The sequence below is a fragment of the Heterocephalus glaber genome, unplaced genomic scaffold (genome assembly GCF_053883595.1).
Source record: "Heterocephalus glaber isolate CG9 unplaced genomic scaffold, H.glaber_assembly_v1.0 deba00001465, whole genome shotgun sequence".
Taxonomy (NCBI): domain Eukaryota; kingdom Metazoa; phylum Chordata; class Mammalia; order Rodentia; family Bathyergidae; genus Heterocephalus; species Heterocephalus glaber.
Window position 1 is genome coordinate 22,539,740 of NW_028258312.1, and position 22,761 is coordinate 22,562,500.

Consider the following 22,761-nt stretch of genomic DNA (forward strand, 5'->3'; position numbering starts at 1 on the left):
TAGGGTCGGTGACCGCCGGGGACCCGCGGCTTCTGGCTTTTCCGGGGAGAAAATGCCAAGGAGCGGTGAGCGTTGCTTCGCAGTTTCCTGTCTCAGGAACCCGGGGCTCACAGGCCCTCCAGGGCCACACGGCCGGGCCCCCGAGCCTGCCCGCCGGGCCCCAGGTGCTCGGCTTCCATGGCTTCGGGGGCCCTGAGGGTTTAGGAGACACGGGCTCTAAGGGACCCAGGGTCCGCGTTAGAGGCTCGCGGTGCTCAGCAGAGTTTCTCACCGCGGCCACAATCTGTGGCGATCTCAGCGCTCCGTCTGTCCGGGAGAGGAAGCAAGCAGAGGGTGCCGAGGACGGGGCGCGGCCTTGCACTGCGGCTAGGAGCCAGCAAAGGCGCCTCTGACGCTGCCCGGCCTCGGAGTGAGCGGCGGCTCTGCCGGGTCCCGAGTGTAGCGAGTGTTTTCTAGCTTCCGTGTCCTCGACTCATTGGTTTAAATACTTGTATTACCAAAGAAGTCCAGTTTATCCTTTGGTTTAAAATATTTTCCATATATGACTCCATGTTCGCCGCACATAATGATGACATGCATCGTGGAGAGTTGATGCGGGGACAACACATCTTAATGCTTTTCCTTTTTTTTTTTTTGCAGTATCGGGAATCGAACTCAGGACCTTAAGCTTGCAAGGCTGACACAGCACCACTGAGCTACATCCCTGGCCCTTTTCCTTTATTTTTGAGGCTCTTTCAATTCCTACTTTCTTCCTAGTTAACTGTACCTGTAACATTTCAAAACATAAGTGCTCAACCTCAACAGGACTTCATTTTTTTATTATTTGCTTGTCGGCAAGTGCCCGACTCCTACCTAAGCTACACCTCCAGCCCTTATTTGCTCTTAATATGAGATTCACAGCTGGGTATGGTGGCACACACCTGTGATCTCAGTACTCAGGAGGCTGAGGCAGGAGGATCATGTCAGTTCGAGGCCAGCCTGGGCTACATGGTGAGACCCTGTCTCAAAAAACCAAAAAGTAAAAATGAGACTCACGATGAAAACCCACTCTATGTTCTATATACTGTAGTTTTCTTTAGTAGCTGAGTCCATCATTGGTCATATTTATTTTTACAAGTTCCTTTGTTTCCTATCCAGGAAAGTAATTTCCTCCACAGGATTTCCTAGCTCCCAGCAGGCATAGTCTACCAGTCTGACTTTTCAAAGGAAACTGTATACCATACAAATAAAATGAATCATTATTGAACTGAATTTGTAATGGATAACTTTCCACTTGGTAACTCCTGACCACTACTTCACACCATGGGGGGGGGGAGTGAGAGAGAGGAGAGCACCCCCACTCCCGAGTGGCCTGTGCCTGTCTTCTACCAAAATAATTCATTGTACTATGATGTCTACAACTCTTTCAAGAAGATACCTAGAAGAGGAACAGAAATTCAAATGGAATTTCTAGCTTTCTTTTTTCGAGGAATCTCCATACTGATTTTCATAGAGGTTTCCAAGTTTATAGCAGCACAATTCATAGTGGCTAAATCCTGGAAACGGCCTACATGTCCATCCACAGATGGATGGAGAAAGAAAATGTGGTATGTGCTCACCATGGAGTACTACTGTGCCATAAAGAAGGATGAACTGGAGGCACTTGTAGGAAAATGGATGCACCGCAAGACCATAATGCTCAGTGAAATAAATCAGACACACAAGCCTCAATACTGCATGGCTTCTCTTACATGAGAAACCCAAAGTATAAATAAAGAGCAAAGTAAAAGACAGATGATAGGAAGTAGGGGTGTATAGCTTTCTCAAATGGGAAGGGGAGGAAGACAGAGGAAACCCCAAGGCCAAGGCTTCTGGGACAGACTAACGACAGCTCTTTATAACTGCTGTCAGCGTTTCCTTATTTTTATTTTTTTGAGACAGAGTCTGCTATGTAGTTCAGGCTGGCCTTGAACTCCCAGTGATCCTCCCGCCTCAGCCTCCGGTGTGCCAGGATCACAGGTGTGTGCCACCACCCCCAGCCACTATCAAGCTTGAACTCTGCATAATGGGATGAAAACAGAAAAGGAGGCATTTTGTAATCGCTCCTTTAGTCTGGGTGCTAACCCATGCCGTGGCGCTGGAGTTTGTAGTTTAGAAATGGAATGATCACCTGCTAGATCCTCCTCCTCCTCGTCCGAGGGGGCCTCAGGAGGGCTGCCTGAGTGCCACTCACCTTAATTTTTTGATATTTCCTTTTCCTTCTGGTGAGCAGACAGATTGCGCTTCATCTTAATGCAAATCGAGCCTTTACTAAAACCGTTCCTTATAGAATGAAGCTGAGCTTCCGAGAGGCCTGTGCTTTGGACTCAGTTCCTGGGCTAAGTCTCAAACGACCAAAGCAAGGTGGCCACTTGTGTGAAGGGCCACAGCACCAGCGGGCGTGGGGCTGCATGCCTGAAATCCCAGCATCGGGAAGCTGAGGCAGGCGGATCCTTGTGAGTTCGAGGCCAGCCTGGGCCACACAGCGAGCCTGTCTGAAAAGACAGCATCAACCACAACAAAACCCTGACACCAGGGAGCCCCCTCTGGGGATTTATGGAAAGAAGTGGAACCAGGATCTTCCGGGGCCCATTTTTGTATTTGTACACTTCATTTGGAGCAGCCAAGATATAGAAACCACCTATGTGCGCCGACAGAGGGACGGACAAAGGCAAGGCCAGGCGTGGAGGCGCATGTCCGAAACCCTGCCCTCGGGAGGCTGAGGCAGGAGCGTTGAGGATTTTGGTTGCCGGGTCTACACTGTGCGCTCGAAACTGGGTGGAGACAGCAAGAGCCCGGAAGAAGAAAGAAGAAAGGAGACGACACGGAGGCACCAACTGCGCAGGGCTGTTCTGCCTCCAGGATGGATCAGCGCTGCAGTCGGCCGGGCCTGGCGAAGCTCGGGTACAGCGACCCTTTAGAGGCGGAGCTCTGCTTCCGGTGTGAAGCTTCCGCCGGGGGCTGTGGGTAGGACCTGCGGAAGGACCCGCCGGCCCGGGTCCGTGCGAACCGGACAGCAGCTCCCGCCGTCTCCGGGCTGCCACGGAAACTATTACACCGACCACTTTGTTTGCTTTTCCTGCTGAGTTCCCAGAACTCTTCCCGTATTGTCACGCACGCACGCACGCACACGCACGCACATGTACGCACACACGCAGACGCACGCACACGCACACCACCTCTTTGAAATAAACAGTCACGCCCGGAACCCCAGGTCACTGTGTGGGTGAAGTGATTCACAGTGTCTCTTGCCGGGCGTGGTGACGCACACCTGTGATCCTAGCACTCGGGAGGCTGAGGCAGGAGGATCGCTGGGGGTCCGAAGCTAGCCTGGGCTACACGATGAATTCAAGGCGGCCTGAGCTCCTCCCAGGTGAACAAGCACAGTGTGCTGCGCTGGGACGGGACTCGCTCACTGGAGAGAAACCGGCTCCTTGTGTTTACGCGCCCAAGAGGCGCATGGAGAAGGTGTCGCTGCCTGGACCCCGAGTGCGAGTGCTCGTTTTCCCAGGCTTCAGCCCCAACTGGAGGCCCCTCGGTGGCCCCCGTGGCTGAGGTCACCGTGACAGCGCTGGGGGCTGTGGACGACGTCCCCGGACACCTCCTCAGCCCAGGCCCCGGGCACAGCACGGGGTGCATTCTGTGTTACAGGAGGAGGAAAGAGCGTCCCACGCTTCCCTCCTAAAGGCCAGGCGCGGTGGCGGAGGCCGCGGCTCTGCAGGTACCGCGTGCACCCTGGTCCAGGACGACCTCCATCGAGGGACCCCAAGAAAGCGCCGTGTGCTCCCTAGGAAGGCTGCAGGCCTTACCTGCAAGTGCTGCGGAGCTTTTGCATGCGCGGTTTAATAAAGCATCTGTGATTTTCTAACTTTTGTAAAAGTAAATTTGTTTCTGTTTACTATTGTAATGTGTTTTTATCCGGGATAAAATTTGCAGAGGTGAGAAAACCTGCGTGTGAATAAAGCCAACCTACCAGTCACATCTTAGCAGCCAAGACACCAGCCTCCCCAGCTTCTGGGCTTCGCCATGCATGACCACCAGGCCACCGGCGTCCTCTGATCCTGCCCAGGAGGAAGGAGGGGAGTTCCAGGCCAGCCTGGGCCACATCGGAGACCCTGTCTCAAAACCACAAAGAAAAGCCGTGGAGAAGAACAGGATCTAGGTGACCCAGAGAGAAAGGCTCCGGCGGCATGGAGGACCCAGACCTCAGCGCCGGTTCTAGAACCGGACTTGATTCGCCTCCTGCTGCAGCGCCCAGCTCCCGTGCACGCTAGGGCTGACAGCTTGAACTGCTGCCACTGCCGGGTCTGAGGCCTGTGAGCTCGGAGCTGTGGCTGCTGAGTATTTGTCTTCCGAATGCTGAAAAGAACCGTGTGGCAAAGTGGCAGGCGGTCCTTTTGGTCCTTTCTCAAAATGTAGCTGAACCCCAAATTCAGTGAAATCCACCAACAGTTTTGGGACGCTTAGCAGTTTCAAAATTTCCACTTTCCATTTTATGTATTATAAGCCATTTCCCCTATCACGAAATGCTACAGATTCAGAGAGACAGCTAACTTGTCACTTAAGGAAGGTAAAGTCAATCTTGGTACCGTGGGTTCAATTTTCTTTCTTTGGGTTTTTGAGACAGGGTCTCGCTATGTAGTTCAGGCTGGCCTTGAACTCACTATGTAGCCCAGATTGGCCTTGAACTTTCAGAGATCCTCCTGCCTCGGCCTCCCGAGTACTAGGATTACAGCCATGGGCTACCACCCCTGGCCATAATTTTACGGCTTTTCAGAAATGAAATTTCATCTTCTAGCTGTGTGAAGTCAGATCCAGATCGTTTACATCAACGAGAGAAGACCTCGGCGAGGTGCTCGACCCCAGCTAGGTATACTTTGCTTTTAGCCCACACACAAGGTTTGTTTTAAATAACGAGCCTGGGTCACAGCAGATGCGTCCCACTGCTTTTATTGATTATTACTTTCATTAAACAGCCGGGTGGGGATTAGCAAACACTAAGGTGCCTGGGGTGAGCCGTCCTACAGCGGCCCTGGGTCTGGCTGGGGTGTGCGCGGCTTCCCCTCGGCCCCGTCCACTTCCGGGTGGCTCCGGAAAGCGCTGGCCGCCGGGTCTGGACTGGGCCTCAGAGGTGCGTGTCCGCGATGGGGATCCGCCGCAGCTCCACGATCTGCGAGTCGCTCAGCGCGCCGCCCTCCTGGCTGCCCTGGCCCGACTCGGTGTCGCTCAAGCTGAGGCCGGCGCCTGCGGGAGGGGACAGCGACGGCAGAGCTTGAGTCCCCAGGGCTGGGGGCGGGGCGGAAGAGCCTGGGAGACAAACAGGGAGGGGAACCAGGCGGGCCAGGGTTGTCCAGACCCCTACTGGCACTGCCAACGGTACCAGTAAAATAATAAAGAAGTGAGTTACATTCCGCCAGAACAGGGTTTTCCTAGATTAGTAAAAAATAAAGTATACATTTAGGGTATTAATACCTAACAATGATGGAACTGTACTTTAGACTGACTTTAGTAGTTTTTTAAAGTAGAAATCATTTTCTGAAAACAGATTTAGCCGGGCTTCGTGGTGCATGGCTGTAATCCCAGCACTTGGGAGGCCAAAGCAGGAGGATCAACGTGAGTTTGAGGCCAGGCTGGGCTGTGTAAGGAGACCTTGTCCAAATCAAAACAACCACAACAACACAACGAGGGGGGCAAGGGAGCGGAAGGCTCCAGGGACAGAGCTGCCCCTAGGGGAGAAGCAGGACGCAGAGGCCCCAGGAGAGCAGCCTTCCATCCAGGGCATTCACTCCCTTGCAGAAAGTACTGGGATTTTACAGTTTTTTTGTTTGTTTTTTGAGATAAGGTCTTGCTATGTAGCCCAGGTTGGGCTCTGAACTCACGGCAATCCTGCTGCCTCAGCCTCCTAAGTGCTGGGATCACAGGACTGTGCCATCACGCCCAGATAAGTACAGTGATTTTCTGAAAGGTATTTTTGTTTTACATCTTGAGCCAAATATTTGAGAGGCATCCAGCAACAGTGACAACAGCCGCTCTGCTGCCAAGGAACTGTGAGTAGTACTCCATCTCCCTTTCCCCGTGTCCCCAAGCGCTCTGGTCAGGAGAAGGGGTCACTGGTCCTGTCTAGGGGTGGAGACCCGAGTGAAGCTGGGAGGTGTCCCCTGAGGCCTCCACGTAGCCAGGGGCTCTGCCTCGGACCCACATCATAACACCTAATGAACCTAAACTCCACCAGGTGCTTTCCACAGACGGCTGCCAGGCCTGAGCCAACACGAGCCAGCCAGAGTCGCCATCTTGGATGAACAAGGAAACTTGAACTCCAGTCACAGAAGACCTGCTAATGCAGTCTGGGCTCGCTGACTCTGTAGCCTGTTTCAGTCAGCTTTTTGTCACGATGACAAAATACCTGAGATAGATAACTAAAGGGAGGAAAGATTTACTTTGTCTCCTGGTGTCTGAAGTTTCAATCCATGGCTTGCTGCTCCAAGGCAGAAACATGGAGGCCGACGGGTGTGATGAAAGAAAGGGGCTCCCCCTGGCAGCCAGGAAGGGAGAGAAGCCTGGGGTGGGGGGCTTCTGGTAAGACTCACCCCCTAAGCTGAGCCTGCTGAGGTGACCACCTCTCCCACCCGGTTCCCCTTCCCAGCAGCCTCAGCCAGCAACTCAGTGGGCCCAGCACTTGGGACGTCAGAGCCTTCAGTCCCTTCTCAGAACCCATCAGCTGGTGACCAGGATGTAAACAGAAAGCGAGTACCTTAGCTGCAAGTGTCAGAACTCCGGCTCGCCTCTGGGACAAGGGAATTCTTACGTTAAATTCTCTCCGTTTCCCCACCAAAGGCATCTGACCCACTGGATCAATGTATTTTAGTATTTTAGTATCAATATTACTTCCAGTTGAAAGATGATGAGGTTTAGGTAGGATGGAAAGGGCATAGAAGTGGTATCAATGGCTACCGGAAGAGGTACTTGGTCCCACTTCCTGGAAATCTGTCCGTCTATCCAGCCATCCAGCCATCCATCCTTCCACCCACCGACACACCTATCCATCTACCATCCATCCATCCAACCAACATTCCATCCATTCATCCTATGAGATAAGTATGTGTGGGTGAAGATGAAAGGAATTTCAAACATAAAATAGAGTAGGACAAAACTCTGTGGAGGACACAGAATGGAAATACAGTACAAGTTTTAAGGGAAAGGAGTATGACGTAAAATTTCCAACAAAAGAAAATTCTGTTGATATATTTAAAAAATGAATAGCAGTAGGTCTGGGGATTTAGCTCAGTGGTTCTGCCGCCTGCCTTGCAAGCACAAGGACACAAGTTCAATCCCCGGTACCAAAAAAAAAAAAAAAAAAAAAATAGCAGGAGTAGATGTCAAGCTGTTAAGGTACCAAGATACCTTTAGCTTAATTTTTAAAAATAATGGAAGATGTTTAGTTGTTTTGAAACACTACATTTTATATATGGTGAATTTTACATTATTTGATAAATTTATGATGCAAAACTTTAAATCTCTATTTAAATATATGCAAAGGGATCCCTGGTTTTGAGAAAGTGTTCACGGGTTCAGGTGAAACACCCTTGGAGGACATGCTGCTCTCAGAATGTGACCCGGGGTGGCCCACGGAGCCTGCAAGCTCAGATGTGTAACGGAGGCCAGCAAAAGCCAGGGACATGGGTCCAGGGGACATGGACAACCTGTGCTCGGGTCCCAGGGCAGCCAGGACTCTCCAGTCGCCCACTGTGGTACAGATTTCAAATGCTCCATTGCTGGATTCCCCCAGAAATTCTGGATTTTTATGGGATAGCTCTAAATTTTTAATATTGGGTCAAGAACCTTTAAAATATTGGCTGACTGTGGCCTGCGGTCAGTCGTTAATCCTGCACACAGAATGGCACACGGAGTGCTCTTACGTGGCCATACTCTGTGATGGGACGTGTCTGGGAGGTGTGCTTGGTTATTCTAGTATCTTTTCTAAAAATACAGAGACCTGATGTTTGAGATTGTTATTTTGATCCTTGAAAATATTTATTTCCTGGTGAGTTCAGACAACCCTAAGGAATGCTCAACTAAATCTATAAGTAAGCAAGTCATTCCACGCATTCCCCAGGCAAATGCATCTAATACTTGCTCCATATATAACCCAGGGATCTAATTGAATTACGCTCCAAGAATTCACTTCATGCTTCTGGTGTCACAGGACACCGAGTGTGGTTCTGGGGACACCATCTGCCCCCCGCGATCTCAGTTCTCCCTGGCTCTGACCTTGCTGGGGTTTCTCTGGGATGCTCTTCCATCCTCTCGTCCTACTTCATATCTAGATGTCCTCAAACCCTCATGCACTCAGAGGCCGGCTTTGGAATGTGGACCAAGCCTGCGGGCTCACAGCTGAGTGTAAGGAGGCAGGGTCTGATTGGAAGAGAAGGCCATGGGGGCGTGGCCTGAAGGCTTTATCTCCCTCCCTGGCTCCTCCCTGTGCTCTCTGCTTCCTGGCCGCCCCACGGTGGGCAGCTCTGCTCCACCCGGCCCCTCTGCAGTGCTGTCTTTTCTTGGAGCTGGCCGACCATGGGCTGAAACACTAGCCAAAATCAACGAGGAAAATGAGGAAGACAAGTCTTCAGCGTGTCCTGCTGCTTTCCGGTGTTTCCTTCCCTCTTTCCTTCTTCTTCCAGTCCCTTCCACACCTCTCCTTCCACCTCCCGGACCAAGCTGCAGACAGGATCTCCTCTCTGACGTCCAGGATGTTGCCTCCGAGACCCTGCCTGAGTCCTGCCCTGAATATTGAGCCTGCAACTCCCATTTCTGCCATAGACAAAGAGACAAAGTTTCTTTACTCCAGAACCACCGGGACCAGGTCACGCTGCTCCTCTGAAAGCCCCACGGCTCCCTGCACACTATGAAAATCCCAGTCCTCGCTGTAAGGGCTCAACAGCATTTCATACTCTGCTCCCCCAAAATGACTTGCTCACTGCTTGTGCTTGAGGGACAACAAGGTCAATTAAATGGGTTTCTATGCTCTAGGAATTTTTTGGTTTTTTGACACAGGGTCTATGGAGCCCAGACTGGGCTTTGAACTTGCAGAGGTCCTCCTCCCTCAGCCTCCTCAGTGCTTGGATGACCAGTGAATGCTACCACAGCAGGCTCTAGGAAGTTTTAGAGTTAATGAAACAGTAATGTGTATTGTAAATCTCTGCAGTTGCCCAAATATATGTGGACACAGCAAGAGAAACCACCAACAAACAGAGTGAAGAGACAACCCAGAGAGTGGAAAAATTTTTTACCAGCTATTCTGATAAAGGACTATTATCTAGAATATATAAAGAACTCAAAAAATCAGACCCCTCAAATTTAAAGACCCAGTGCAAAAATGGGCATCTGAAATAAAAAGACACTTCTCAGAGGAAGAATTAGAAATGACAAATAAATATATGAAAAAGTAGGGGCTGGGTATTTGGCTCAGTGGTTCTGCTGCCTGCCGTGAAAGCACAAGGTCCTGAATCCGATCCCTGGTACCAAAGGAAAAAAAAAAAGTAATCGACAAATATATGAAAAACTGTTCAACATCACTGGTCATTCATGAAATGGAAATTAAAGCAACACTGAGATTCAGTCTCACTCCAGAAAGAATGGCTTCTATCAAGAAATGATCCAAGAACAAATGCTGGCGGGGGTGTGGGGAAAAAGGAACCCTTCTCCACTGTTGGCGGGAGTGCAGACTGGTGCAGCCACTGTGGAAATCAGTGTGGATTCCTTAAAAAACTTAAACTAGAGGCTCTATTTAACTCAGCTGGTATCTTCCTGGAAGAATTAAAAGAATCATACCACAGCAATATATGCTCACCCATGTTTATAGCAGCACAGTGTGGTAATAGCTAAAGCTTGGAAACAGCCCAAATGCCCATCAACTGATGAGTGGATAAAGAAGATGTGGGTTTTTTTATACAGTGGAGTACTACTGTGCCATAAAGAAGGATGAGCTTCAGACATTCATAGCTAAATGGATGGGCCCTGAGACCATATTCTTAAGTGAAATAAATCGGGCACACATGTTTAAATAGTGCATTGTTGCTGGGGATTTAGCTCAGTGGTTCCAGTGCCCGCCTTGCCAGGTCCCAAGTTAGATCCCTGGTACCAAAAAAAAAAAAAAAAAAAAAAAAGATTGACCAAATACTGCATTGTTTCTCTGGTGTGAGAAACTGAAAGTGGAAATAAGGACTGAGATGTATAATGGATGTTGGGAAATGGGAAGAAAGTGTTCAAATGGGAAGGGGAACAAGGGAGAGGGCAGGGAAAAAGGAAGGGACAAGAAAAAAAATGAAAATAGAAAAAATAGAAACAAAGCTTTTGTACATAGGGAGGGGAGGGGGCTGGGGGGGGGAATGGGATAAAATAAAATAACATTTATTAAAAAATACCCAAATAGGCCAGGGATTTAGCGCAGTGGTTTCACCACCTACTGTGCAAGCGTAAGGACCAGAGTTCAATCCCTGGTACCAAAGAAAACAAAAACAAAAACATAAAAAGAGTTCCCTTGAGCCAGGGATTTAGCTCAGTGGTTTCGCTGCCTGCTGCGCAAGCACAAGGACCTGAGTTCGATCCCTGGTACCCAAAATACCGAAATCCATGTGTCCAGGGGATCCTCCCACGGAGGCCGGGCTATGACTGGCTCGGCTATGACTGGCTCCCGAGGTATGCTGGAACCTGACCCGTGAGCCCTTCGGTTACTCTGCTTCAGGTCAGGCCTTCTGCCGCTCCCCAGCTCTCTGGGCACACGCAGAAGCCTTCAGGCTTTGGCCAGTCCTACTTGCTCCATTCGTAAAGCCACTCCTCCATGCCCGGCCTATTAAAGCTGACGTAGTCCTTAAGACTCAACTTAGCCAGCGGGTGGGGCATGCCTGAAACCCCAGCACCTGGTAGGCTGAGCCAGGAGGATCATGCCCTGGGCTACACAGTGAGTTCAAGGCCAGCCTGAACTACATAGGAAGACTGTCTCAAAACCAAGAAGGTTTTGCCGCGGATTTAGCTCAGTGGTTTCGCCGCCTGCTGCGCAAGCAAGCGTAAGGTCCCAAGTTCGATCCCTGGTACCAAAAAAACCCACCAAAAAACCCAACAACAAAAACCCCCCAAACCAACCCAAAACAAAAGGTTTCTTTGACAGTGTAGAGGCAAAAGTCTTCCGCCCAACTTTCCTCTATATAGCTTGTGTTCTAGCAAGATTCCTGGACAGAGACGTGGACATCGAGTCACAGTACGCCCATTGCTTTCTTAAAATCAAACTGAAAAGTATTTTTAGGTTGTGTTCCATTTGGTGCCAAGAACACAGGATCCTCGAGTCCGGCTGGGATGAGGATCAGGACCTGTGAGAAGAGATTGTGCCGCTCCTGGAAGGAGGTGGGGGGACTTACCGGTCTTCAGCGCGAATATCAGGTCGTCGAACTCCTGGGACTCCTCCTCCTCTGCGACCAGAGAGCCCGGGCTGAAGCCTCTGACGGAGGAGGAGGCGGCGCCCTTCTTCGGGCCGGTCTTCAGGTCCGGGCTGGCCGGGCGGGCCTGCTGGAAGGACGCGCGCTCCCAGTCGGCCGGCACCTTTGCAGGGGCGCAGGGAGAGGGCGGGGCGTGAGTGGGCTCAGTCACTTCCTTCCTCGGGGCCTGACCAAGACCAGAGAATGGCCGCCCAGCTGCGGAGTTCTTAAAATCGAGAACTACAAGTTTCTCTTTTCCCCTTAGGAAACGATATCCCTCCTTTGGCCAATCCATTCTGGTGATTTTAAGTACTTTCTGTGTTCGAATACCATGTGGATGTCTAGGCTGGCGTGTGTGGAGAAAGACAGCCAGCTTTTAATCCAATAAATACGTTTAAAGTTTTTGTATAATGTGCACAAAGGGAATGCTGTTAAAAAATTAAGTACGGGAGAAGAATGCTCCTGTTAATCTAAAATGTCACATTTTAAATAGCGTGGGTATCTGTAAGTGCCGGGGGTGAACACTATATGGTAAATGCTTTCATTGGAAAGATTTATTGCAGTAGACACATTGTCGTGAATCCCTTGCAAAATTGAACACACTTTCCCCATCTTTCTCGCCACTTTCTGAAGCGGCTCTGGGTCCTCTTTTGTGAGGGTCTTGACAAGTTTTGATAAAAAGTATGGCGAGTGCTGCTGCTGGGTGCCATCCCGCAGAAACGCGGGTTTAACAGCATTATGGGCTCCTCATCCATCGCACTCAGCAGATCCGACCCTGCAGCCCCCGCTGTTCCCCAAGTCAGAATGATCATAAATGGCAAACAGACTGAATCAATTCAGGAGATCGAGGCAGCCAGGAGAGCACAACTAAAGACACTCAGGAAGGAGCACTGCAGAGCAGCAAGAATGATGGGCTAAGAGTGCTGAAAGCAAGGGCAGGGTTTGGACAGGGGTTAATGGCAGGGTTTTTAAAAACTGTAATAAGTTACTTTTGTTTGGTACCGGGGATCGAACTCGGGAACTTGCGCTTGTGAGGCAGGCAGCGGAACCACTGAGCTAAATCCCCGGCCCAATAAGTTGCTTTTAAATTTAACTTTCACTGTGTTTTTGATCATACTCTGTAGTCATCAGCACACAAGAACAGCCAAGCATGGCTCAGGTTGGCAGAGGCCTGGGGATGTGCAGGTCTGTCCCTTCCTGGGCAGTGGACTCAGGTGTGGCCCTGCTCCAGGCCTGTGATTCACACACAGGAAACCAGCAGAGTGGGGTACGGGAATGGGCTTGGAAATCCCAGTGGGTCCTGGCTCCTGTCCTAACACGTTTGCTGCTTTCTTCCTCCCATGGCCCAAAGGAAGGCTTTCAGGGAGGACTGCTGTGTGCAGAACCCTTTCTGAGGCAGACTCACTCAGCCTGTCTTCGGGAGAAGCCCAAAGTATAAGTAAATTAAAGAGCAAAATAAAAGATAGATGATAGGAAGTAGAGGGGTAGACCTTTGCAAAAGAGACAGAGGAGGGGGTGGGAGGGGAGAAGAAGGAAAGAAGATGTGACCAACTCCCCATGAGGAATGGGATCACTGAACACATATACTGATAAAAGTAAACATTAAAGGGCCGGGGATTTAGCTCAGTGGTTCCACCGCCTGCCTTGAAAGGGCAAGGTCCTGAGTTCGATCCCCAGTACCAAAAGAAAAATAAACATTAAAAAAGACCAGGTGTGGCAGCACATGCTTGTAATCCCAGCACTCAGGAGGCTGAGGCAGGAGGATCACCATGAGTTCAAGGTCAGGATGGGATACATAATGAGATCTTGTCTCAAAAAACAAAAATCAAACACAAACAAAAAAGACATATCTTTTATATTGCTTTTAAATGGAAAAATCTAATCGAAAAAACTTTTAAGAACTGACTGACTTCATCATAATGTATGTGATTAAATATCAAAGATGACTCCACGAAGGCCTTGTTTTAGAAACATTCTCCCGTGCATTAATTCAAAACAATGCTCTAATCCACAGACCGTAATCAAGGACTGCAAACATGTACCAATAAAAACAAAATACAGTTCTGGAAAAAAAGGTAAGACACCTGCCACCCCCAAAAGGATCACGGAGCAGAGAGAAAGGGCGTGAGGCTCGTCTGGGATCACATGCAGAATCCTCCTTGTGAGACGGAAAGGCTGAGAGCGGGCAGGACCAGGGGACAGGACCGGGGCACGGAGGACAGGACCGGGGCAAGGAGGGCAGGCCCACCTCCTCCACGGCGCTGATGAGGTTCTGCGTGGACTTGCTGACCTCCTCCCCCGAGGCCGGCATCCCGCTGCCGGGTGTGAAGAAGGCGGAGCCAGGGCCCTGGTGGGCGTTCATCTCCACGGCGTAGCTGGCCTTCATTGGGCAGCACGTCTGGTTGTGCAGAACGAAATACACCACGAAGACGTAGAGGCCCTGTGAGAGAGAAAGGCCCTCGCGTGAGCGAGCTCGCGGTCCCGGGGACGCCGCCCGTGTCGCTGTTGCCTAGCGCTCGTCCCAAGCACCCTGTCCGGTCGCCGCAAAGCTCACTGAAAAGCTGGGTCACTTCCACCTCCACAGCCGGCCCCAAACTAGGGGAGCTCCTTCCTTCCTTCCGTCTCTGCTCATCCCAGTGTTGCCATTTCCCATGCCAGTGAGAATCTTCTTTGGTACTAAAACTCTCAAATTCATCCTCAAAGATAAAACCAAGCTTCTTAGCTAAGTGAAGAATAAAAGAGCTTAACACAAAGATTTTTCAGAAAACATGAATAGGTATCTTCATTTTGTGAAATTTGCACTCTCCTAGTGTTCCTAACATTTCTAGGCACTTAGAAGCAGTCGTACATCTGGGAGCCAGAAAAACAGTCTACCAGAAAATACACGGATGTGGGGCGCACACTTGTAATCCCAGCACTCAGGAGGCTGAGGCAGGATGATCGCCGTGAGTTCCAGGCCAGCCTGGGCTACAAAATGGTAAAATAAAAAAGAAGAGGAAGAGGAAGGGGTAGAGGAAGAAGGAGGAGAAAAAGAAGAAGAAGAAGAGGGAGAGGGAGGAGAGGGACAGGAAGGGGAAGAGGAGGAGGAGGAGGAGGAGATGCACAGGGCCTACACAATTGCAAACATTATTAGTAGCAGTATTATTTTGTTATCAGTGGTACTGAGGATTAAACCCCGGGCTTTTGCACTGAGCTGCATCTCCGACTTTGAAACCTTTTTTCCTTTTGACACAAGGTTTTGGTGGCTGCTACGTCGCCTGGACTGGGCTCAAACTCACGACCTGCCTGTCTCAGCCTACACAGTGCTGGATGACAGACAATGCTACTCTGCCTGGTTTCTAAACAACCTTCACACGAGGAGCCTCAAGGCCAGCTCACAGGCCCCACCTGCTCCCCGTGGAGCTCTGCTGGCGTCTGGAAGCTGTGATCATTTATCGGTTTCTCCCCTTTCTACTGCACCCGGCCCATCTTGGACTGGTACCTAGGTTTTGTACTTAAAAATATGCCTTCAAATCAGTGATGCATCTGCTAAAAATATTTTTAAAACAAACTGCTCCAATCACCATACCAAAAGAAACAGAAAGATGTTTCCTTTCGTGTGGGTCATTTGTTTCTCCGGACACGTTCGTGCCCTCAGCCTCTCTGGCCCAGGGACATGTCCCTGTGACAACAGCAGAGAGCTCTTCCTGAAAACACACGCACGCCACCAGCATTCTTCTTGTACTACTAACTTGCACACAGTTATGACCTGATTACGCTGGCCCACAATGGACAAAACGGGTGGCTCAGGAAAGCCGGCTAGGCAGCGGGAACCTGGCTGAGCCCGCCTGTCCCGCCCGCACATTCTCCGGTTTGCTTTCCCACCAAGCCCTTTCTACTTTGGCAAAGGAGCCACCTTGGAAAAAGAACTTGCACGTGAAAAATCCTTGTTTTTTTTTTTTGTCTTCTGAAAAGCACAGAAATGGGCAGTAAATGTGTGGGGGCTTCTGTTGGGGTCCCGGGGAGCACAGACTCTGTTGAGATGGGAAGGAAAGGATGTTGGCCCAAGCCAGGATACGGAAAAGACCGTGGCTCTCCAGCTGCAGAGCCTCCCACAGGGAGGGTCCGGCTGGCTGGCCTCTGCTTGCGGGCCTCCACAGGTACTGGAAGTGTCCTGAGCCTTGCACTGCGGGCCGGTTCCTGCTCACCCACTGCGTGCACTGCCAGACCCCGAGATGTAGGAGCAGGGTCTTCGCTTCGGCTTCCTGACCGTGCTAGGGGTGGGTGGACAGAGCAGAGAATCCTTCCTGAGCATCACTGTTGGGCTTACTTTCTTGGTCCTCCTGCTAGGGTCACGAACCATGCTTCCAAAAGTCTTCAGGCTGAATTTCCACGGACCACACCCACCCAGACCAACTGTCTTTCTCTGGATTTGGGAATTGGATCGGATTAACCCATGTAGCATCCAGTGGATTCCTTGGAATGCGCCCCACATCACCGAGGGAGGGGAGTGCGCAGGTCTAGCCTGCTGGCTCATCATCTCCACAGATTTCACAAGGATGGTGCTTGCCCAGGAGCTGTGGTGCAGGGGGAAGGTGGTCCCCTGGGTCTCCTGAGGCCTCCTCCCAGGCTCACAGGGCGCAGCAGCTCTGGTGCCAGGCCTTGGGCTTCTGACCCTTCCTCAAACCTGGTTTCTGCCCGAGACACCACTTAGGATAAGTCACTCAGAGGAATGGCGTCACCTTTAGTTTAGTTCAGTTTTGTTTTTTTGAGACAGGGTCGCACTATGCAGTTCAGGCTGGGCTTGAACACACTGTGTAGCCCAGGGTGGCCTTGAACTTGCAGAGATCCTCCTGTCTCAGCCTCCTGTGTGCCACCATTCAATTCACAGCAAGATTGCACAGCACAGGGCTCAGTTCAAGTTTAAACTACAAACGGACCAGGCATCCATCTGAAGAGAAGTACTGAAAGTTCGCCATGTTTCTCGAGTTCCCCAGAATTCAAGACCAAGGTGAGAGCCCCTCCTGGAGCTGTTAGGTCTCACTTGACAACACGTTCCCTTGGAGATGCCCAGTTTTGGTCCTTGAGTTCTACTTGTCCCACAGACTGCTGAAGGCCATGGGTCAGCGGCAGATACCCCTTAACCAGACACACGAGCTTAAAAACCACATGGTTCCTCTTATACAAGAAGCCTAAAATATAAATAAATTAAAGAGCAAAATAAAAGATAGATACTAGGGAGGCCGGGGATGTAGCTCATTGGCAAAGCACCTACCTGGAAAGCATAAGGTTCCGAGTTCAATCCCTGGTACCAGGGAAAAAAAGATAGATATTAGGGAAGTGGGAGATGGGTCTTTTACAAATGATCAGGGGACCAAAAGGTGGAAAGAGGGGAGAGAGAGAGGAGGGGAAGGGGGTGGGAAAAGAACGAAGATGTGTTATGTACTCATTCCCACTCCCCGGGAGGAATGTGGTCAGTATGCACTGCAAACATGCACTAGTAAAAAATGAACACTAAAAGATGTATCTCTATATTCCTTTTCAAAGGACAAATCTAATCCAGTGAACTTTGAAGAAATTACTGATTTCATCACAATGTACTTAATTAAATATCAAAGATGACCTAAACGATGGCCTTATTTTAGGAATAGTCTCCCAGGAATCAATTCAAAACAATGATCTAATCTTCACAGCCTTCTACAGAAACTCCGAGCCCTGTGGTGCCGAAACACAGGTGTAATTGTGCCCCGAGGAGGTAAAAGTTTATTCACACTAGCGGGCAAAACTGGCTCCTGGAAGCCTCCCCAGCAGATAAATATTCCCTGAGGTATTACACTGTTTGCAAACTTTGTATTTATAGATCTTAGATAATGTAGCATTTAGATAGAAATAAATCCTAATTCCAGCTATTAAGAAGCAGGATATATACTGTGGAAATACTTTCTGTTCTGATTTTCATAGCTGGTAAGGACTGGTGGTACAGGTTGTTTTTCAGGAACATCTTTTTGTTGGGATTTTCTTTTTTTTGTTTTCTTTTTTTTTTTTTTTTTTGGTACCGAGGATCAAACTCGAGTACTTGGGTTTTCGAGGCAGGCAGCGGAGCCACTGAGCTAAATTCCCGGCCCTGCTGGGATTTTCTTATCAGTGAAATGAGGACACCAGGATGTTGTCGATGATGCTTTATGGAATAACTGATTTTTTCTGGCAAATCTCTAAGGATCTATGGATAATTTAATGTACAAAATTTAAAAGCAAACTACATTTATATTTATTGTGGAAGAAAATACAGAGAAGCTACAGATGTTTTAGGTCAAGTCTTACTACTCAGAACAACCACTCAAACTTGGATGGACGCCTTCTTGAAGCTGCATTTTCTGGAGCGGGTCCCCAGGCCGATAGGCAGGTGGAGTCTTCTGGGTCAGTGCTCTGGGGCTCGTGTTTGGCCATTGCTGCAGAGGGAGCCCTCCGACCCAGATCCCCACCGGCCTGGTCCCGGAACTGGGGCGGAGGCTGTGACTGGCTTTTGATGAACGCAACCTTCTCTACCCCAAGCCCTCCAGGCCCTACCTGGCTTAGTGCTGCCTCCCAAACTGCAAAATAATGTGGAGCACTCCTCTGCACAGGGTTCTCTCTGTTCCATGGGGTGGTCTGTGATGGGTCAGCATGTCAAAGAGATTTGGTGACTACTTCAAGGACCGAAACGAACCAAAGTTAGCAAAACGGATATTTATGTTGCATGACCTTTGGAGTTCAAGGACACGATTCGCATTTCCTATTCTTTAAGGAAATGCAGCCGTCAGTTCTTATAACTGATAGTTTAACAGAAAATCTGAAGAAGGACTTTGGTCTATTTTCTGTATGGAAAAGTTGCTGATCTCTTGTAAAGAATGAGATTTAAAATTATTTATCTTGGGAATAAATTTCAGCTCTGCTGGTTACTAACGTTTAACGTTTTTATCAGTACATGTTTGCCGTACATAATGTTTCCTTTCTTTGTGTGCATAACACACCTGAACCCTCTTTTTTCATCTCCTTCCCCTCACTCTCTTGATCACCTTCACATTTGAGAAAGATCTACTTCCCACTTCCTATTTATCTTTTGTTTGCACTTTATTTTTGGGGTTTCTCATTTAGGAGAAGCCACACCATACTGGAGCTTGTGTGTCTTATTTATTTCAATTAAGACTATGGTCTCCAAGTGCATCCATTTTCCTACAGATGACTGATGTATCCTTCTTTATGGCAGAGTAGCATTCCACTATGTATAAACACCACATTTTCTATATTCATTCATCTGTTGCAAGATGTAGCTATTATGAGTTGTATTACTATAATCATGGGTGTGCACAGATCACTGTCATACAGTGCTTTTAACTCTTTCACGAAGATGCCTAGGTGGAGAATAGCTGGTTCAAATGGAGTTTCTGGTTTTAGTTTTGATTGCTAATATTGTTGTATTGAGCTATACTTTATATGAACCTTTTTTTTTGTACCGGGAATCGAACTCAGGATCTTGCACTTGCCAGACAGGTGCAGCACCATTGAGCTAAATCCCCACCCTTCCTGTAGTTTTTATCTATAAAATGAGACTATCAATACCAGTTACTTCAGTATACTTTTATGAGGCTCAAATAAAATAAAGGTAAGTGTATATTTGCAACCTGTGAATCTGCACAACAAAGAGAAGATGATATTGCTGCTTCCTCTTGTCCCTCTGCCCCCAGTTCCTGCCAGCCGTGGGGCCCTGGGAGTGAGGAGCCAGGGAGGCCCAGGCCCTGCGCGGCTTGATGGTGAACCTTTGGCCCTTGGGCCCCGTCTTCCGGGCCTGGGGGGTGCTGTTCTGCCCAGGCGTGGTTCTGTAGCCAACTCTGGACCTGGCTTCCCGCCGACAGCAGCACCGCTGTACCAGACCTCAGGGGTGGGCACTTTCAGGGTTGGCGCCCACACCTCAGGGCAGGGCCAGGTCTGCAGCCTTTGCGGCTCGGTTGGCCTCGGCCTCACAGGCGGGTGTGGGGGCGGCCGCCTGGGTCCCCAAGCGAGGGAGAGGGAGCGCGAACGCAGTGGGCTCTGGTCCCCTGAGTCCTCCCAGGGTGGCCTGCTGGGTCCCCCAGTTCCTGTGCCCCGGCCCGCGTGGTGCCCCACTGTGTCCTCCTGGGGTGTGCTTGTTGGCGGCCGGGCTGTGGGGTCGGAACAAAAAGCATCCAAGTTACGGGGAGGCAATAAAAGCTGGGCCGTGTGTGTGTGTGTGTGTGTGTGTGTGTGTGCGCGCGTGCGAGTGCACACGTGTGTCTGCAGGCGCATGTGTGTGTGTGTGTCCCCGCAGGCGCGTGTGTGTGTCCGCAGGTGCATGTGCATGTGTCTGCAGGTGCATGTGTGTCCCTGCAGGTGCATGTGTGTGTGTGTCCGCAGGTGCGTGTGTGTTTACAGCTCTCAGAAGCATGTGTAAAATTTTGTTACCTTATTCACTTAATAGTTTAATCTAAGTATATGAGGGAGTAACTATGCCCCCAAAAGGAAAGGAACTAAACTCTAAGCCCTAATTTTGGCTTCCTTCATGTAGTTTTACGAGTCCTGCGAACAGAGAGTGGTTTCTACCCTGACTTTAAGTTCCAAGGTCCTTATAAGAATGCGCATCTTACAGAGTGATTCTAATGTAGGTTGTGGTTTTCAGAATAAATAAAAGATGTGGGATTTATAAAAGAAAGAAGGAAAACCATTGTGTTCTCTGAAAAGATACTCTTAAAAATGCCAAGCGACGCTGGGGAAGTGTAAGGAAGGCTGTACAGTGAATCCAGATGGTGTGTTTGTATTTACACAGCGCAGTGAGCGGCGCACATGGGTGTGTCCCCTGCACAGCAGAGCACGCCTGTGCAATTCCAGACCAGGTGTTCGCCTCAGTGATGCTCAGCCTAGAGCGGCTTGTGTGGGACACAGGGCTCAGGTGAGGCCTACAGCTTCCTCCGAGGCACAACCTGCCCTGGAGCTGGCCCTGCCGAACACTGCTGCTTGGATCTCCTGTGCCTCAGAGCCCAACTTGGTTCTTTTCAGAAAGAACCTATGCTCTGACTGGTGTGTGTGCGACAGAGGAAGGCCACCAACCACAAATCCAAATTTAACAAGAACTCCGAATGCTTTCTGACCGCACGCACAATGACTTCAGTTCAACGACCGGCTCTGAACAGAACTGAATGCTTAGGGCCCCAGTGACAAACAACACCCGAAGGCCCCGGCACCAGGTCTACCAGCGTCGTCATTTTCCAGTTCCTCAATGTCCTATTCCATTTTTAAAATTTAGAGATGCACGAGGTCCCCTCCTCCCCAGAGTGCAAAGGGCTTCATCAGATGACCTGGCCCCACAGAGCTGTTCCTTTCAGTCTTTGTTTCCTCATTAACTGTGTAGAGGCTAAAGACACCTGCCGAGGACGCCTGGATTCTGGACTTTGCCTGCTGCCAGGCTTCCAGCTTCCACATCTGCAAAGGCAAGGTGGCTGTGGATGGGGTCGATCAAAAGTCTGTCTAGAATGAAATGAAGTCTGATTTTTCAAAAATAGTGTAAGAATGCAACATAGTTGCAGAGCTTCTCTTCTGTCTCCTCTTGGGCTTTACTGCAAGGAGGGCGAAGCCCACAGGTCTGCTTTCTGGACAGCAGGTCCACTTCCTCGGCCACGCACAAATCTGGCTGTAAGTGAACACAGCCTGAGTATCTAGATCATGGATCTGCTCTCTGGCATTTTGTTGAAACTGAGTTGTTTTGGAGGCTGGAAAGCTGAAGGGCAAATTTTGATCTATGATGTTCCCCAAGATAAAAGCGGCCTCTAAAATGCCCCCGAGAGAAAACAAACTGTACTGCACCCTACTCATCATGAAGACAGCGAGGTCGGAGAAAGGATCAGGAATCCTTGGCACCGTCGGCAGAGGACATTTACACAGATCCTCAGGCTTGACGCTCGCATCTCCTGGCCCACGCACCAAGATCCTGCGTCAGAGACCACGATACCCCGAGAATAAATGTCAGCCAGAGTTGTTTATAAAGCAGGAAATGAGTCTGGGAAAGCTCCGACCCGAACATGCTAATCACTCTGCTCTCAGAACAGCCAGGACACGCCGCCTCTGCCTCTTGGTCCTGGGAAATTAAGGACAGCCGAGTGCCGCACAATGACACTTAGGCCATCAGTGGGCCACTCACTCCGACACGGGCCCTTGAGCGACAGCACCCAGCCATGTCTCGGCTGTCTTCGCTTTAGAGCACGCGATGATGTTTGCTCAGCGATAAAACGGCCTAACGCCGCCTGGCTCGGCTGTCCTCACGGTTAAGGGACACAGGCCTGCGCTCTCAGCCCGGGGCTTCCACTTCAGGCTGATGACCGCCTTCTTGCGTCCCCAGTGCAACTTCTAGTTAAATGACAGAATCTTCTTGTTTTGTTTCTCAACGTTAGATCCTGTTTAGATGAGTCCTCCAGGAACCCAAGAACAACAGTATCTCGCAGCGAATCCTGTTCTTCCCAGTCTGCCTGACTGAGGCGGGGGTGTGGCCATGGTCAGCCCAAGCTGAGGGCAGTGGGGGTCTTTGTGTCCACCGTGTCTGCTGCTCAGGGAGTGTGGGGCCTGCAGGGCTGAGATGTTTGAGTTCCGAGTGGGACAGGCACGATGCACCTCTCCTACTCGTGCATTCACCGAATTGTTCACTCATCCACGGATCCATCCATTCATTCACTGTTTACCAAGGACAGGCCTTGTTGGGGTTTGGGACACAGAGATAAAACAGCTCCTGTCTTTGGATATCTGGTAGCTCAGTGAAAGAAAGGCAAAAATAATTCCATCATAGCACGATCCACACACTTACGCCACACTCGACTCGATGCTGGGATGTGAGGTGAAACTCCCATCGCATTTCCAGACTGGTTTCCTTCTGGGTTGTTTCTGAGGGCAAAGCAAGGGCTCGGTGTGGCTGGACCCGGGAGGCAGGAGGTGCGGACAGCTTCGTGTTTGAGTCTAAGCTCTTGGAGCCTGATGTCCAAGAAGCATCTGGACATCCGAGTCTGGGGCCTCGCAGAAGGCTCAGGACTGAGACTCAGTTTACGAATCACAAACTCGGAGGCCACAGTCTCATTTATGACCTACACTAGCGGTGGCGAACCTAGGGCACGAGTGTTATTTTTCTTTTAAGACAAAAGATGTTCATCTAGGAGTTGTTTTTCCTAAACTGAAACCTGTTTTCAGGCCTAACTGCAGTGTTGGCCCTTTTCAATAAAGAAGTGGGTTTGGGGATGCAGTTTGGGCACTCAGCTGCTAAAGGTTT

General features: G+C 49.9%; 1 protein-coding gene across 3 annotated transcripts in view; it reads right to left on the reverse strand.

The window, feature by feature from the left end:
- Positions 1-4,951: 4,951 nt before the first annotated feature.
- Positions 4,952-22,761, reverse strand: part of Adgrv1 (adhesion G protein-coupled receptor V1) — a 483,421-nt gene continuing 465,611 nt past the window's right edge. For 2 of the 3 annotated variants that reach the window (XM_087180962.1, XM_087180961.1), the window contains 3 exons: positions 13,732-13,923; positions 11,427-11,607; positions 4,953-5,262 (listed from right to left, as the gene is read on the reverse strand). In XM_087180962.1, coding sequence (XP_087037088.1) covers positions 5,040-5,262; positions 11,427-11,607; positions 13,732-13,923 — 596 coding nt within the window. In that variant the 3' untranslated portion in view covers positions 4,953-5,039. Of the gene's footprint in view, positions 5,263-11,426; positions 11,608-13,731; positions 13,924-22,761 lie in introns of all 3 variants that reach the window. The other variant, XM_087180966.1, reaches the window with a different exon arrangement.